At 50.7% G+C, this 13371-nt stretch overlaps 1 protein-coding gene across 7 annotated transcripts in view; it reads left to right on the forward strand.

Annotated features, from left to right (window-relative positions):
- Positions 1-4425: 4425 nt before the first annotated feature.
- exoc7 (exocyst complex component 7) overlaps positions 4426-13371 on the forward strand; it is a 43417-nt gene continuing 34471 nt past the window's right edge. For 6 of the 7 annotated variants that reach the window (XM_068058564.1, XM_068058565.1, XM_068058566.1 and 3 more), the window contains exons 1-3: positions 4426-4582; positions 10138-10203; positions 12983-13167. In XM_068058564.1, coding sequence (XP_067914665.1) covers positions 4523-4582; positions 10138-10203; positions 12983-13167 — 311 coding nt within the window. In that variant the 5' untranslated portion in view covers positions 4426-4522. Of the gene's footprint in view, positions 4583-8375; positions 8545-10137; positions 10204-12982; positions 13168-13371 lie in introns of all 7 variants that reach the window. The other variant, XM_068058568.1, reaches the window with a different exon arrangement.

Genomic DNA, 13371 nt, shown 5'->3' on the forward strand with positions numbered 1-13371 from the left:
TGCCAAGGAATCCAAACTTCAGGAGAAGGAAGGGTAAAAACCTGGTGATACCCTCTGTGAGACTATACCACAAGATTTAAATATTGTAAACAAGCAAATGTAATACTCAAAATTATTAAAAAGGCATTACTGTAGTGTCTGGGAGTTTCCAAAGAACCAGAGTCTAATGTTGAAATCAGTGAAAACTTTTGCAATACAATTTTCTTCTTAATATATAAGAAGGATTGAAATGTGTCATTGATATGTTGAATTGTAAGACTACATGCAAAGCAATACATGGAATCCTACAGCTTGAAAACGCACGTGTAAAGAACTTCCTGGGAATCATGAGCGATTGCCTGTATAGGCTGATCATAGTAACTCTCCTTGAAGATAGCTAAAATTCCTGACTGAATGAAGCTTTTTATTTCTCTTTTACAGCATGTTAAAAATAAGTGTACATTGTTTACTTCCTTCTGGGTTTAACTTTCTTGGGTGTTTTATGACCCTTGACCGTTGATCAATTTGCTGAACACATACAATCATAGGGGCCCATACTGGTCAATGTTCTGTTTCATTGTCTACAGTTTTATCCTTCTCCAGCGCAATCTCAGTGTCCTTTGATTCCCAAGTCTGCTCTTTCTGTACTGTGTTTTTTGACCTGGAGTACCATTGTGATCAGAAGATAAGATCAGCAAGCATCCTGTTTAAACCAATTCTGATCTACTTATGTGGTTTAACCATAATTGCTACATGAGTTGTTCTATCTTCATTCCATACTAAAATAATGTAAAAACATATCTATATTCCTTTAACTGACATAATTAAATTTACCTCATTGCCTTTTGTGGAACCTTGATGTGTGCAGATTGGTTGTCATGTTTACCTACAATGGCTATAAGTCAGTTGTAAATAACTGACTGTGAAGCGTTTTGCGACATCCTGCAGATATGAAATATACTTTAGAGATTCAAATCTCTCTTTTGTCATTCTGTGTGGAACCATTGGAGGTTGGGGTTGGGGTAGGGGCTGGTTGCTGTTGGTGCTACAGTTGGCTTCAGCACTTTTCAATTAGGGAGGGGGAAAAAACACTTGTCAACATTCACTAGTATTATTAGACACATGAAAGATTCCCATCCAAACACTGATTCGAGGGCAGTGAGTACTCTGTACCACAGCATTAGTCAATGTCTTCAAGAGAGGAGTGAGGACTAGAAAAAAAAATCCTGAGAAGTTAATGTTGGATTTCAATGTTATCAACGTCTATTTTGTACGTGGAAAAAAAAGTCATTTCTACAGCACCTCACGATGTCCCAAAGCACTACACAGCCAATGAAGTGTTTTTTGAAGCATAATCACTGTTCTTTTGTAGGGAAACACAGCAGCCAATTTGGATAAAGCAAGGTCTCACAAACAGCAATGAGATAGATGACCAATAAATTGTTTCTAGTGATGTATGTTGAAGTATAACTATTTGCCAAGACTCAAGGATAACTCCTTTCCTCTTCTTCAGGTGGTGCTGTGGGATCTTTCATGTCCACCTGTGAGGGGAGATTGACCTCAATTTGACATTAAATTTGATGGACAGCACATCTGACAATGCAGCACTCCGTCAGTACTGAACTGAAGTCTCAATCTAGGTTATGGGCTCAGGTCTCTGGAGTGGGACTTGAACCTATGACCTTCTGACTCAGAAGTAGAGGAAATATCGTTGAGTCAACGTTGAAATATAGATAGCTAGAAAATCAAACTCTCTCCTCTGTCCTCTGTATTCATCCACAATGAGGCCTATCTTAGTAAGTTCAGCTGTCCAACATAAAAGCAATACCAGCATAAATCCATACAGCGTCCTTTTGAATGTCTTAATTACACCATTAACTTCTTTTCACTCATCTGCGTTCTTGGTCTACTTGTGATCCACTTGGGGAATTTCATAATGTGTGCTTGTCCAATAAACATTTGTTAGATAAAACACAGTGGGAACCAACCAAACTGAATGTGGGAACGTAACTAACACATGCTTTTTTGGAAAATGTTGTCACCTGATTCCAGGGTGTGTCTGTTTTTGCTTGTTATACTTAAATGGAGGGATGAATGAAGGAAAAGGGGATGACGGGATGTGGGAACAGGGATGTGTGGAGGGCAAATGCTGACATGGGCTGGCTGGGTTGAATGGCCTGTATCTGTTTTGTAATTCCTATGTATTTCTACCTCGCCATTCTGCTGAAACGAATGATTCTTGCAGGGGTAAGATTCCACGTGTTGCAGCAGTTGCCAAATGAGACCGGTCTCTGTGTGTGGACCTTGACAAAGAATAATGGTGACAATTTGACTGAGGGAAACCAGGAAATTCCTAGGAAGTGCCCCCAAACTGCTGGCATTACTTTGCGTAAACAGGTTTCTGCCTTCCACCAAAGTGACACTGGAGGAGTGGGAACAGATCCGAGGAATTTCCTGGCCCACAACTGGTTGCAAACACATTAATAACCTCATCTCTGACCAATACTGACCAGAAAGGTCTTAGGTTCAATCCCTATGCTGATCTCAACTGGGAACTCAACTGACCAATGGGAGAGGCTTTATTTGGGCCCTAGGGGATGATTGGCTAGTCCTGGCTCCTAATCGCTATATAGTGACCTCTGTTTGAGATACATGTATGTGGATGCTAGATCAAATCAGAGGTGGACTTGATGTCCTCCACACTTGAACAGACTGACAGTGCTCACTGTCAAGCCATGAAGGAAACACAAGGGGAACCATTGTCTGTGAATCTTCCTTTTTATGATTTACCTCTCTGCCTCGCTTTCCTCCTTTAAGACACCTCTTTAAAACCTACCTGTTTGACCAAGCTTTTGGTCTTCTGACCTAATATCTCCTTATGTGGCTCGGTGTCATATTTTGTTTTATAATGCTGCTGTGAAGCACCTTGGAATGGTTTATTACAATTAAGGCACAATGTAAATATATGTTCCTGTTGGTTGATGTAGAAGTATAGCAACAACTATAGTTTTACATTCAGTTTGTTAAGCCAGATAATTGCATCAGGAGTAGCAGAGTGTATTGCTATGATGCCTACTTTGTATTTGTGAGTCGGGCATTAAGTTGTTATATATTCCATGGTTCATTCTGTAGAGTTTTTAATTTTCCATTTGTGCAGCAAGAAACCACACATGTCGTGGTTTGTGTGGATGAGGTTTAGGGTCGCCCGTGAGCTTCACGGAAGATCAAAGCCAGGGATCTGCTGCATCGGGTCTTTTACGAGGTGATGGTTTGCGACTTCTGGTGAATTTTATTTGGCTTTCCAAGCTTCGTCATGGTTGAAGCTACATTGTTGAAGGTTAATTGTGTGTGTCCAAAAGGGCTTGCACAAGTTCAAGTAGTGTTGAGGGATGTTGTTGAGGTCCTTGGGAGAAGTTTGTTTGTGTAAACCCATATCCTAGTTTGTTTGACCTTTAAAATCGAAGAATATAGTCAGACTATCATTTTTTTTTTGCAGTGCACTTTGATGACTGATGAAACCTATTTTTGCTGGGAATGAGCAGCTTCAGAGTAAACAGTGGATCACAGAAACATCATGTTGGGAATCTTGATTTATCAGATGAGACTTCCCCAGCTGGTGCTCATGTTTGGCATCAACAATGTGATAGGCCTCATAGTAGTAGGTGCCTTCTTGGATGTTTTTTTTGCTATGCTATCTTATCTTGAACAAGTTGTTCCAGCTTATGGATGTCTATTTTGCACTGCTTCAGAGTCGCTTTCAAGTAGTCTTTACATCACTTTTGCTGAGCACCATGAAATGGCTTCTCAGTTGTCAAGAGTTTTGCACTTCTCCAATTCTGGCCTCTTGCACATGCCCAATTTTCATCAGTCCACCATTGGCAGACATCGGTGCCTTCAGCTGCCTGGCTTGAAGTTCTGGAATTCCCTCCCTAAACCTCTTCACCGCTCCCTCCTCTAAAACGCTTCTTAAAACCTTCCTGTTTGACTAAGCTTATGGTCATCTGCCCAAATATCTCCTTATGTGGCTCGGTGTCAATTTTTTGTCTGATAGTCACTCCTTGAAGTGCTCTGAGAGGCTTCACTATGTTAAAGGCAATAAGTGCAAGTTATTGTCGTTGAACCCACAACCAGCAGCAGGAGTGCTACCACCTGAGACAAAACATTAGGCCTTCATGAGGGAAGAAGTGAATTGGAGGAGAAAATTATTGGAATTTTGCTTATTTTTCAAATTAAACCAATAATAAGACTCCAAAAAATTGATGGCTTGGCAGTTTTTCCCCCGAACATTTTTCAGCTTATAGAAAAATAACATTTGTAAGATAACTACTGGAGTATATTAACATCTGGCCCAGGAGTTGAGGGAAAGCAGAAGATGTGGCACCAAGTGATCCGTTGCCTTGGCAACAAGCCCTGCCACCTGTTGGTGACGGAACACAGCAACGAACCGGAAATGCCGTGCCGGAAGTACGTGCGGAGTGAAGGACAACAAGCTTGAGGCCTGATGGTGTGAGGCGGCACTAGAGGGAATTAAAGCGGAGAAATCATGATACCCACGGATGATGCCTCCGCTAGGAAAAGGGATATAGAGGAAAAACTGCGACAAGTAGGTGGAGGGGTGCTGGGAAGACCCAGACAAGGGGCTGGAGGAGGGAGGGAGTGAGTGATAGATAGATAGAGAGAGGGAAGGAGGGAGGGTAGCTGTTGGGGGCGGGTGAGGGAAGGAGGGTGGCTGGGGGGGGGGCGAGTGAGGGAAGGAGGGTGGCTGGGGGGGGGGCGAGTGAGGGAAGGAGGGTGGCTGGGGGGGGGGGCGAGTGAGGGAAGGAGGGTGGCTGGGGGGGGGGGTGAGTGAGGGAAGGAGGGTGGCTGGGGGGGGGGGCGAGTGAGGGAAGGAGGGTGGCTGGGGGGGGGGGGCGAGTGAGGGAAGGAGGGTGGCTGGGGGGGGGGCGAGTGAAGGAAGGAGGGTGGCTGGGGGGGGGGCGAGTGAGGGAAGGAGGGTGGCTGGGGGGGGGCGAGTGAGGGAAGGAGGGTGGCTGGGGGGGGGGCGAGTGAGGGAAGGAGGGTGGCTGGGGGGGGGGCGAGTGAGGGAAGGAGGGTGGCTGGGGGGGGGGCGAGTGAGGGAAGGAGGGTGGCTGGGGGGGGGCGAGTGAGGGAAGGAGGGTGGCTGGGGGGGGGCGAGTGAGGGAAGGAGGGTGGCTGGGGGGGGGCGAGTGAGGGAAGGAGGGTGGCTGGGGGGGGGGCGAGTGAGGGAAGGAGGGTGGCTGGGGGGGGGCGAGTGAGGGAAGGAGGGTGGCTGGGGGGGGGCGAGTGAGAGAAGGAGGGTGGCTGGGGGGGGGAGCGAGTGAGAGAAGGAGGGTGGCTGGGGGGGGGCGAGTGAGGGAAGGAGGGTGGCTGGGGGGGGGCGAGTGAGGGAAGGAGGGTGGCTGGGGGGAGCGAGTGAGGGAAGGAGGGGGGCGGGTGAGGGAAGAAGGGTGGCTGTGGGGGGGCGAGTGAGGGAAGGAGGGTGGCTGGGGGGGGGGGCGAGTGAGGGAAGGAGGGTGGCTGGGGGGGGGCGAGTGAGGGAAGGAGGGTGGCTGGGGGGGGGTGAGTGAGGGAAGGAGGGTGGCTGGGGGGGGGGCGAGTGAGGGAAGGAGGGTGGCTGGGGGGGGGGCGAGTGAGGGAAGGAGGGTGGCTGGGGGGGGGGCGTGAGGGAAGGAGGGTGGCTGGGGGGGGGGCGTGAGGGAAGGAGGGTGGCTGGGGGGGGGGCGTGAGGGAAGGAGGGTGGCTGGGGGGGGGGGCGAGTGAGGGAAGGAGGGTGGCTGGGGGGGGGCGAGTGAGGGAAGGAGGGTGGCTGGGGGGGGGCGAGTGAGGGAAGGAGGGTGGCTGGGGGGGGGCGAGTGAGAGAAGGAGGGTGGCTGGGGGGGGGAGCGAGTGAGAGAAGGAGGGTGGCTGGGGGGGGGGCGAGTGAGGGAAGGAGGGTGGCTGGGGGGGGGCGAGTGAGGGAAGGAGGGTGGCTGGGGGGGGGCGAGTGAGGGAAGGAGGGTGGCTGGGGGGAGCGAGTGAGGGAAGGAGGGGGGCGGGTGAGGGAAGAAGGGTGGCTGTGGGGGGGCGAGTGAGGGAAGGAGGGTGGCTGGGGGGGGGGGCGAGTGAGGGAAGGAGGGTGGCTGGGGGGGGGCGAGTGAGGGAAGGAGGGTGGCTGGGGGGAGCGAGTGAGGGAAGGAGGGGGGCGGGTGGGAAGAAGGGTGGCTGTGGGGGGGCGAGTGAGGGAAGGAGGGTGGCTGGGGGGGGGGCGAGTGAGGGAAGGAGGGTGGCTGGGGGGGGCGAGTGAGGGAAGGAGGGTGGCTGGGGGGGGCGAGTGAGGGAAGGAGGGTGGCTGGGGGGGGCGAGTGAGGGAAGGAGGGTGGCTGGGGGGGGCGAGTGAGGGAAGGAGGGTGGCTGGGGGGGGCGAGTGAGGGAAGGAGGGTGGCTGGGGGGGGTGAGTGAGGGAAGGAGGGGGGCGAGTGAGGGAAGGAGGGTGGCTGGGGGGGGCGAGTGAGGTAAGGAGGGGGGCGAGTGAGGGAAGGAGGGTGGCTGGGGGGGGCGAGTGAGGGAAGGAGGGGGGCGAGTGAGGGAAGAAGGGTGGCTGGGGGGGAGCGAGTGAGGGAAGGAGGGGGGCGGGTGAGGGAAGAAGGGTGGCTGTGGGGGAGCGAGTGAGGGAAGGAGGGGGGCGGGTGAGGGAAGAAGGGTGGCTGTGGGGGGGCAAGTGAGGGAAGGAGGGTGGCTGTGGGGGGGCGAGTGAGGGAAGGAGGGTGGCTGGGGGGGGCGAGTGAGGGAAGGGGGGGGGCGAGTGAGGGAAGGAGGGTGGCTGGGGGGGGCGAGTGAGGGAAGGAGGGGGGCGAGTGAGGGAAGGAGGGTGGCTGGGGGGGGCGAGTGAGGGAAGAAGGGTGGCTGGGGGGGGGCGAGTGAGGGAAGGAGGGGGGCGGGTGAGGGAAGAAGGGTGGCTGTGGGGGGGCGAGTGAGGGAAGGAGGGTGGCTGTGGGGGGGCGAGTGAGGGAAGGAGGGTGGCTGTGGGGGGGCGAGTGAGGGAAGGAGGGTGGCTGTGGGGGGGCGAGTGAGGGAAGGAGGGTGGCTGTGGGGGGGCGAGTGAGGGAAGGAGGGTGGCTGGGGGGGCGAGTGAGGGAAGGAGGATGGCTGGGGGGGGCGAGTGAGGGAAGGAGGGTGGCTGGGGGGGGTGAGTGAGGGAAGGAGGGTGGCTGGGGGGGGTGGTGAGTGAGGGAAGGAGGGTGGCTGGGGGGGGTGGTGACTGAGGGAAGGAGGGTGGCTGGGGGGGGGGTGTGAGGGAAGGAGGGTGGCTGGGGGGGGCGAGTGAGGGAAGGAGGGTGGCTGGGGGGGGCGAGTGAGGGAAGGAGGGTGGCTGGGGGGGGCGAGTGAGGGAAGGAGGGTGGCTGGGGGGGGGCGAGTGAGGGAAGGAGGGTGGCTGGGGGGGGGCGAGTGAGGGAAGGAGGGTGGCTTGGGGGGGGGCGAGTGAGGGAAGGAGGGTGGCTTGGGGGGGGCGTGAGGGAAGGAGGGTGGCTGGGGGGGGGCGAGTGAGGGAAGGAGGGTGGCTGGGGGGGGGCGAGTGAGGGAAGGAGGGTGGCTGGGGGGGGGAGTGAGGGTAGGAGGGTGGCTGGGGGGGTGCGAGTGAGGGAAGGAGGGTGGCTGGGGGGGTGCGAGTGAGGGAAGGAGGGTGGCTGGGGGGGGCGAGTGAGGGAAGGAGGGTGGCTGGGGGGGGCGAGTGAGGGAAGGAGGGTGGCTGGGGGGGGCGAGTGAGGGAAGGAGGGTGGCTGGGGGGGGGCGAGTGAGGGAAGGAGGGTGGCTGGGGGGGGGCGAGTGAGGGAAGGAGGGTGGCTGGGGGGGGGCGAGTGAGGGAAGGAGGGTGGCTGGGGGGGGGCGAGTGAGGGAAGGAGGGTGGCTGGGGGGGGCGAGTGAGGGAAGGAGGGTGGCTGGGGGGGGCGAGTGAGGGAAGGAGGGGGGCCGGGGGGGGGCGAGTGAGGGAAGGAGGGGGGCCGGGGGGGGGGGGTGCGAGTGAGGGAAGGAGGGGGGCCGGGGGGGGGGGGTGCGAGTGAGGGAAGGAGGGTGGCTGTGTGGGGGGGGGGGCGAGGGAGGGAAGGAGGGTGGCTGTGTGGGGGGGGGGGCGAGGGAGGGAAGGAGGGTGGCTGTGTGGGGGGGGGGGCGAGGGAGGGAAGGAGGGTGGCTGTGTGGGGGGGGGGGCGAGGGAGGGAAGGAGGGTGGCTGTGTGTGGGGGGATGGTGAGGGAGGGAAGGAGGGTGGCTGTGTGTGGCGGGGGGGCGAGGGAGGGAAGGAGGGTGGCTGTGTGTGGGGGGGGGGGGGGGGGGGGGGAGGGATCTTTGCCGAAATCTTGCATCTTTTTTAAAAAAAGAACTTTGCATCAAATGTGTAAGGCCTAAGAAGATCCTTGTCGCTGATACCTGATGGCAGACCTATGTGAATCCTTCTGTAGTTGAATTTCTCTGAACAGCTACCCAAACAGCCTGGAAAGACTCCGAGTGGCATCCAACTATTCGACTTTGGGACGCACCAAAACAACGAACTTCCTTTGAGAGCTTTGCAGTCTAAGTCATTTTTTAATTCCTTTTATTCACTTGAAACAGCTGTAAACAAAAATCCCTTTTTTCCCATGTAAATGGTTTTTGGATGTATGTGAGTGTGTATGAGAACGAGGATAAATAATATGGGGCTTTAATATTTCGATTCGCGTATATGTTTACTTCATTATTGGTTAAGACTTGGTTTTATAAATGGATAATTTTGTTAAGGAAACCTGGTTGGTGTGCTTTATTCTGGGGACAAATCGAGTATCTAATTGGCTGTTTCGGTACGTGGGAAAGTTTATTGATACGCTGTGACCTGTGGACTACCTCTGCCTTAAAAATTTTCAAAGACTCTGCTTCCACTGCATTTTGAGGAAGAGTTCCAAATATTCACTATCTTCTGAGAGAAAAGATTTCTCATCTCTGTCTTAAATGGGCGATCCCTTATTTTTCAGTCTGTGAGTTGACTGATATCACCAGTTGGGAACTGCAGTTGACCCCTAGGTTCCTGCTTTTTGTTAATGACTCTTGCTAGAATCTATGTATATATATATATATATATGTGTGTGTGTGTGTTCAGCAGCTGTGAAGCTTTTCATAGTTGAATAGCATTTAGGCTTGTCTGAAAAGAATGACCAGGGATGGGTACTCTAGGCCATGGAGTGTTGCCTCTGTGTCTCTCATTGGGTTTTTTCCTTTTTGGAGGGGGTTGTGTTCGGGAACTGGCAAAGGAAAAAAAACACAGTTCACTTCACTTCTCTTGTGAAGGTGCTGATGATTTACTGAGAGCAGAAGCTTTCCAAGTGACCGAAGTGTCAGCGGGCTAGATCACCACAGTGCATTACTGCAGTCACTGAACAGTGATCAGGAGTGTGAAACCTGGCTGTTTATTCTTCCTTAAAGACAATTGTGGTGCTACACTGTGATTTGAGATTTTATATCAAATCCAAGCCTTTTCCCATCTGTGTGGTTCAGTAGTGCAGTTGGGCTGCATGTTCAGTAGCACAATGGTGGGTGCATTTATCCATAAGGGAGCCAACCTTTTTGACATGTTAATTTCCTGTTCCCACAAACTAACGTACTGTTCTCTGGACAAGAAGATCCTATCCATGAGCCTACAATTGAATGCTTTAAATGTGCATGATTTGTTTTTCATTTTAAATCCTCCTTTAAAGAGCTTCATCTGTGTTTGGTAACTCCCAGTTTGTTACATTCTGGGAAGTCCTTGGAAAAGTGAGACTGTGTGCATGAAAGGTTACTTTTTATTTGACTTGCTGTCTGTTTGGTAAGGGGTAAGAATTTGTGTTGGTAATCATTCTAAATCTTTGCCAATTTATACCAATTCCCTGTGCCACCTTTCCTTCTCCGTTCAGTCTTCCCTTTTGGCACCTTCTGACCTGCAGTCTCTGTTCCCTTGGTATAGAGAGCTCTCTGCCACCTCACCCATTCATTGTGTGAGTAATTCAGCAGGTGGGGGAGGGAGACTGATGTCCGAACACTTTCCTACAATGCTTTAAACTGCTGCCCTGGCGAAGTCCTGGTGCCAATGCATTTGATATTGAGTGCTGAAGTGTTTAATTGATCCACGTTTACAGCTTTTTTTTATATACAGGAGCAAGAAACCTTGTCTTTCTTAAGAGAAAGCCTGGAAAAAAGTGACCAACTAACAAAAAACATGGTAAGTTAATTTCACTTCAGCTCTAAGTTAACATTTTTTATATTGGAAGCACCACTGCCTGCTATGATTGAGTGGGTGATCAGTGAACTTTGACAGGGTAATAGGCTGTTGGGGCAGGAGGGCGCGAAAGCCATAGCAGAGAGCCTGATTTTGTGGTGTGTATCATGCACACATGCACTGTATGGCAGTGTCTCACACAAGCCCTGAGCCGTTTTGCATAGGAGGATTTCGAATTTGATCCTGGATGAGTGTGATGATGTCTCTCTTTTATCAAGGAAGAAGATACTGCCCAAGTGACAGTGAAAGAGGAGGTTGATTGGCTGAAAATTGATAAAAAGGGAGGTATTAGGCCGACTCTACTTAAAGTTAACAAGTCACCAGGACCAGATGAGATGCATCCAAGGATGCTGCGGGAAGTAAGGGTGGAAATAGCAGCGGCATTAGCCATAATTTTCCAATCCTCCTTGGATACATGGGTGGTGCTAGAGGACTAGAGAATTGCAAATGTTACACCCTTGTTTAAAAAAGGGTGTAAGGATAAGCTCAGCAACTACAGTTTAACAATGGTTGTGGGGAAGGTTTTAGAAACAATAATCCAGGCCGAAAGTAACCATCACTTGGACAAATGTAGATTAGTTAAGGAAAGCCAACATGGATTTGTTAAAGTGCAAATCATGTTTAACTAACTTCCTTGAATTTTTTTGACGAGGTGATGGAGAGGGTTGATGAGGATAATGCGGTTGATGTGGTGTACAAGGACTTCCAAAAGGCATTTGATAAAGTGCCACATAACAGACTTGTCAGCAAAGTTGGAGCCCATGGAATAAAAATGACAGTAACAGCATGGATACAAAGTTGGCTGAGTGACGGGAAACAAAGTAATGGTGAATGGTTGTTTTTTGGACAGGAGGAAGGTTTATAATGTGGTTCCACAGAGGTTGGTGTTGGGACCTCTGCTTTTCTTTATAAAGAACGAGGAGAGGCAATATAAAATAAAGGATACAATCCTAAAGGGGTGCATGAGCAGAGGGACCATGGGGTATATGTGCACAAATCATTGAAGGTGGCAGGGCAGGTTGAGAGAGTGGATAATAAAGCATACAGTATCCTGGGCTTTATATATAGAGGCATAGAGTATAAAAGCAAGGAAGTTATAATAAACCTGTATAATGCACTGATTCAACCTCAACTGGAGTATTGTGTCCAGTTCTGTGCACCACACCTTTTAGGAAGGATGTGACGGCATTAGAGAGGTTGCAGAAAAGATTCTTGAGCATTGTTCCAGGGATGAGTGACTTCAGTTATGTGGATAAATCTGAGAAGCCGGGGCTGTTCTTCTTGGAGAAGAGAAGGTTGAGAGGAGATTTGATAGAGCTGTTCCCATTGATGGAAGGATCGAGAACCAGAGGACACCGATTTAAGGTGATTGGCAAAAGCATGAATGGTGACATCAGGAAAAACATTTTTAGGCAGCGAGTGGTTTGGATTTGGAATGCACTGCTTGAGAGTTTGGTGGAGGCAGATTTATTCATGGCTTTCAAAGGGGAATTGGTTAAGCAAGGTGTTGAGGAAAAATTTGCAGGACTACGGAGAAAAGACTGGTGAGTGGGACTAGGTGAGTCGAAGTTGCAAAGAGCCAGCACAGTCTCAATGGCCAAATGGCCTCCTTCTGTGCTGTAACCACTCTGATGGTGTGGGTATTACAGTTGATCTTGGTATCCGGGGACAGAGAATAAGCTGCGGTCCCACGCTTGACTGCTGTAACATTCGCTCTTGGGATGTGAGCGTGACATTTATTCCCCATCCCTCGTTGCCCTGGATGCAACTCAATGGGTTAGTTACTTGGTCACTTCAGAAAACAGTTAAGAGTCAACTACGTTGGTGTGGCAACAGGAGTCCCGTATAGGCCCAGGTTGGGTTAGGATGACAGTTTTCCTTCATTTAAGGGCATTCATGAACCAGTTGGATTTTTACGACAATCTGATAGCTTCACGGCCAATTTTACTGATACCAGGTTTTTTAAAAAACTCATCAGATTCTCAAAGTGCAATGGTGGGATCTGAACTCTCATTTCTCTGGATTAGCCTCAGGTTACCTAGTGTGGCAACTTAACCACAGCACTTAGTAAACCTCTCTGCAGTCATCTGTTCTGGAAAGACAGACTTGAGCAACCTCAGGACATCACTAAATGCCTTACAGCCAATGACGTACTGTTACTGTTGTAATGTGGAAACGTGTCAGCCAATTTGCACACAGTAAGCTCCCGCAAATAGCGTTGAGATAATGATCATATAATTTGTTTTAGTGATGTTGATTGAAAATTAAGTATTGGCCAGGACACCAGCGAGCACTCGGTTGCTACTCTGAAATAATACTATGCAATCTTTTGCATCCTCTGGAAAGGGCAGATGGGGTCTCAGTTTAACACCTCATCCAAAAGATGGCGCCTCCAACAGAGTAGAACTCTCTGTGCCCACCGAGAATTTGTGCTCTAGTTCCTTGAATGGGACTTGAACCCACAGCCATTGGACTCGGGTGAGACTGCTACCCACTGAACCATGGTTGGAAAACACATGTGCATATTCATAGTAATGCTGGATGTTGTCCTCAGTCCCATGCTTCAGTGATCTGCCAGTGCTCACTGGGCCCTTAGGAAGTAGTTGGGGCGGGGGGTGGTGGCTGTTGATGCCCAGCATGGATCACTCTTTCCTGGGTGGAGACTGGGAGAGAGTGCGCTTTAGATAGCATTGAAATCGATTGCTACATCTCTTATTTCCAGGTTTCCATCCTTTCATCGTTTGAAAGCCGACTGATGCAGTTGGAGAATTCCATCATTCCGGTCCACAAGCAGACGGAAAATCTGCAGCGCCTGCAGGATAATGTGGAAAAAACGCTGTCTTGCTTGGATCACGTCATCAGCTATTACCACGTAGCCAAGGACACAGAGAAGATCATCAAAGAAGGGTGAGCCGAATCAGAGAATGTTGAAGTTAGTTTCATTTACTGATTGTTCATGCTAATCAATAACCGCTTTTTATTTATATTGCACCTTTTAAACATAGTAAAACTTCTCAAGGTGCTTCACAGGATTGTAATAGGACCAAATTTGACACATTATGGCAGGTGCTGAAAAGATTGGTCAAAGGGTGGGTTTTAAGGAAGGTCTTA

This window comes from Heterodontus francisci, chromosome 26, assembly GCF_036365525.1.
Source record: "Heterodontus francisci isolate sHetFra1 chromosome 26, sHetFra1.hap1, whole genome shotgun sequence".
NCBI classification, from domain to species: Eukaryota; Metazoa; Chordata; class Chondrichthyes; order Heterodontiformes; family Heterodontidae; genus Heterodontus; species Heterodontus francisci.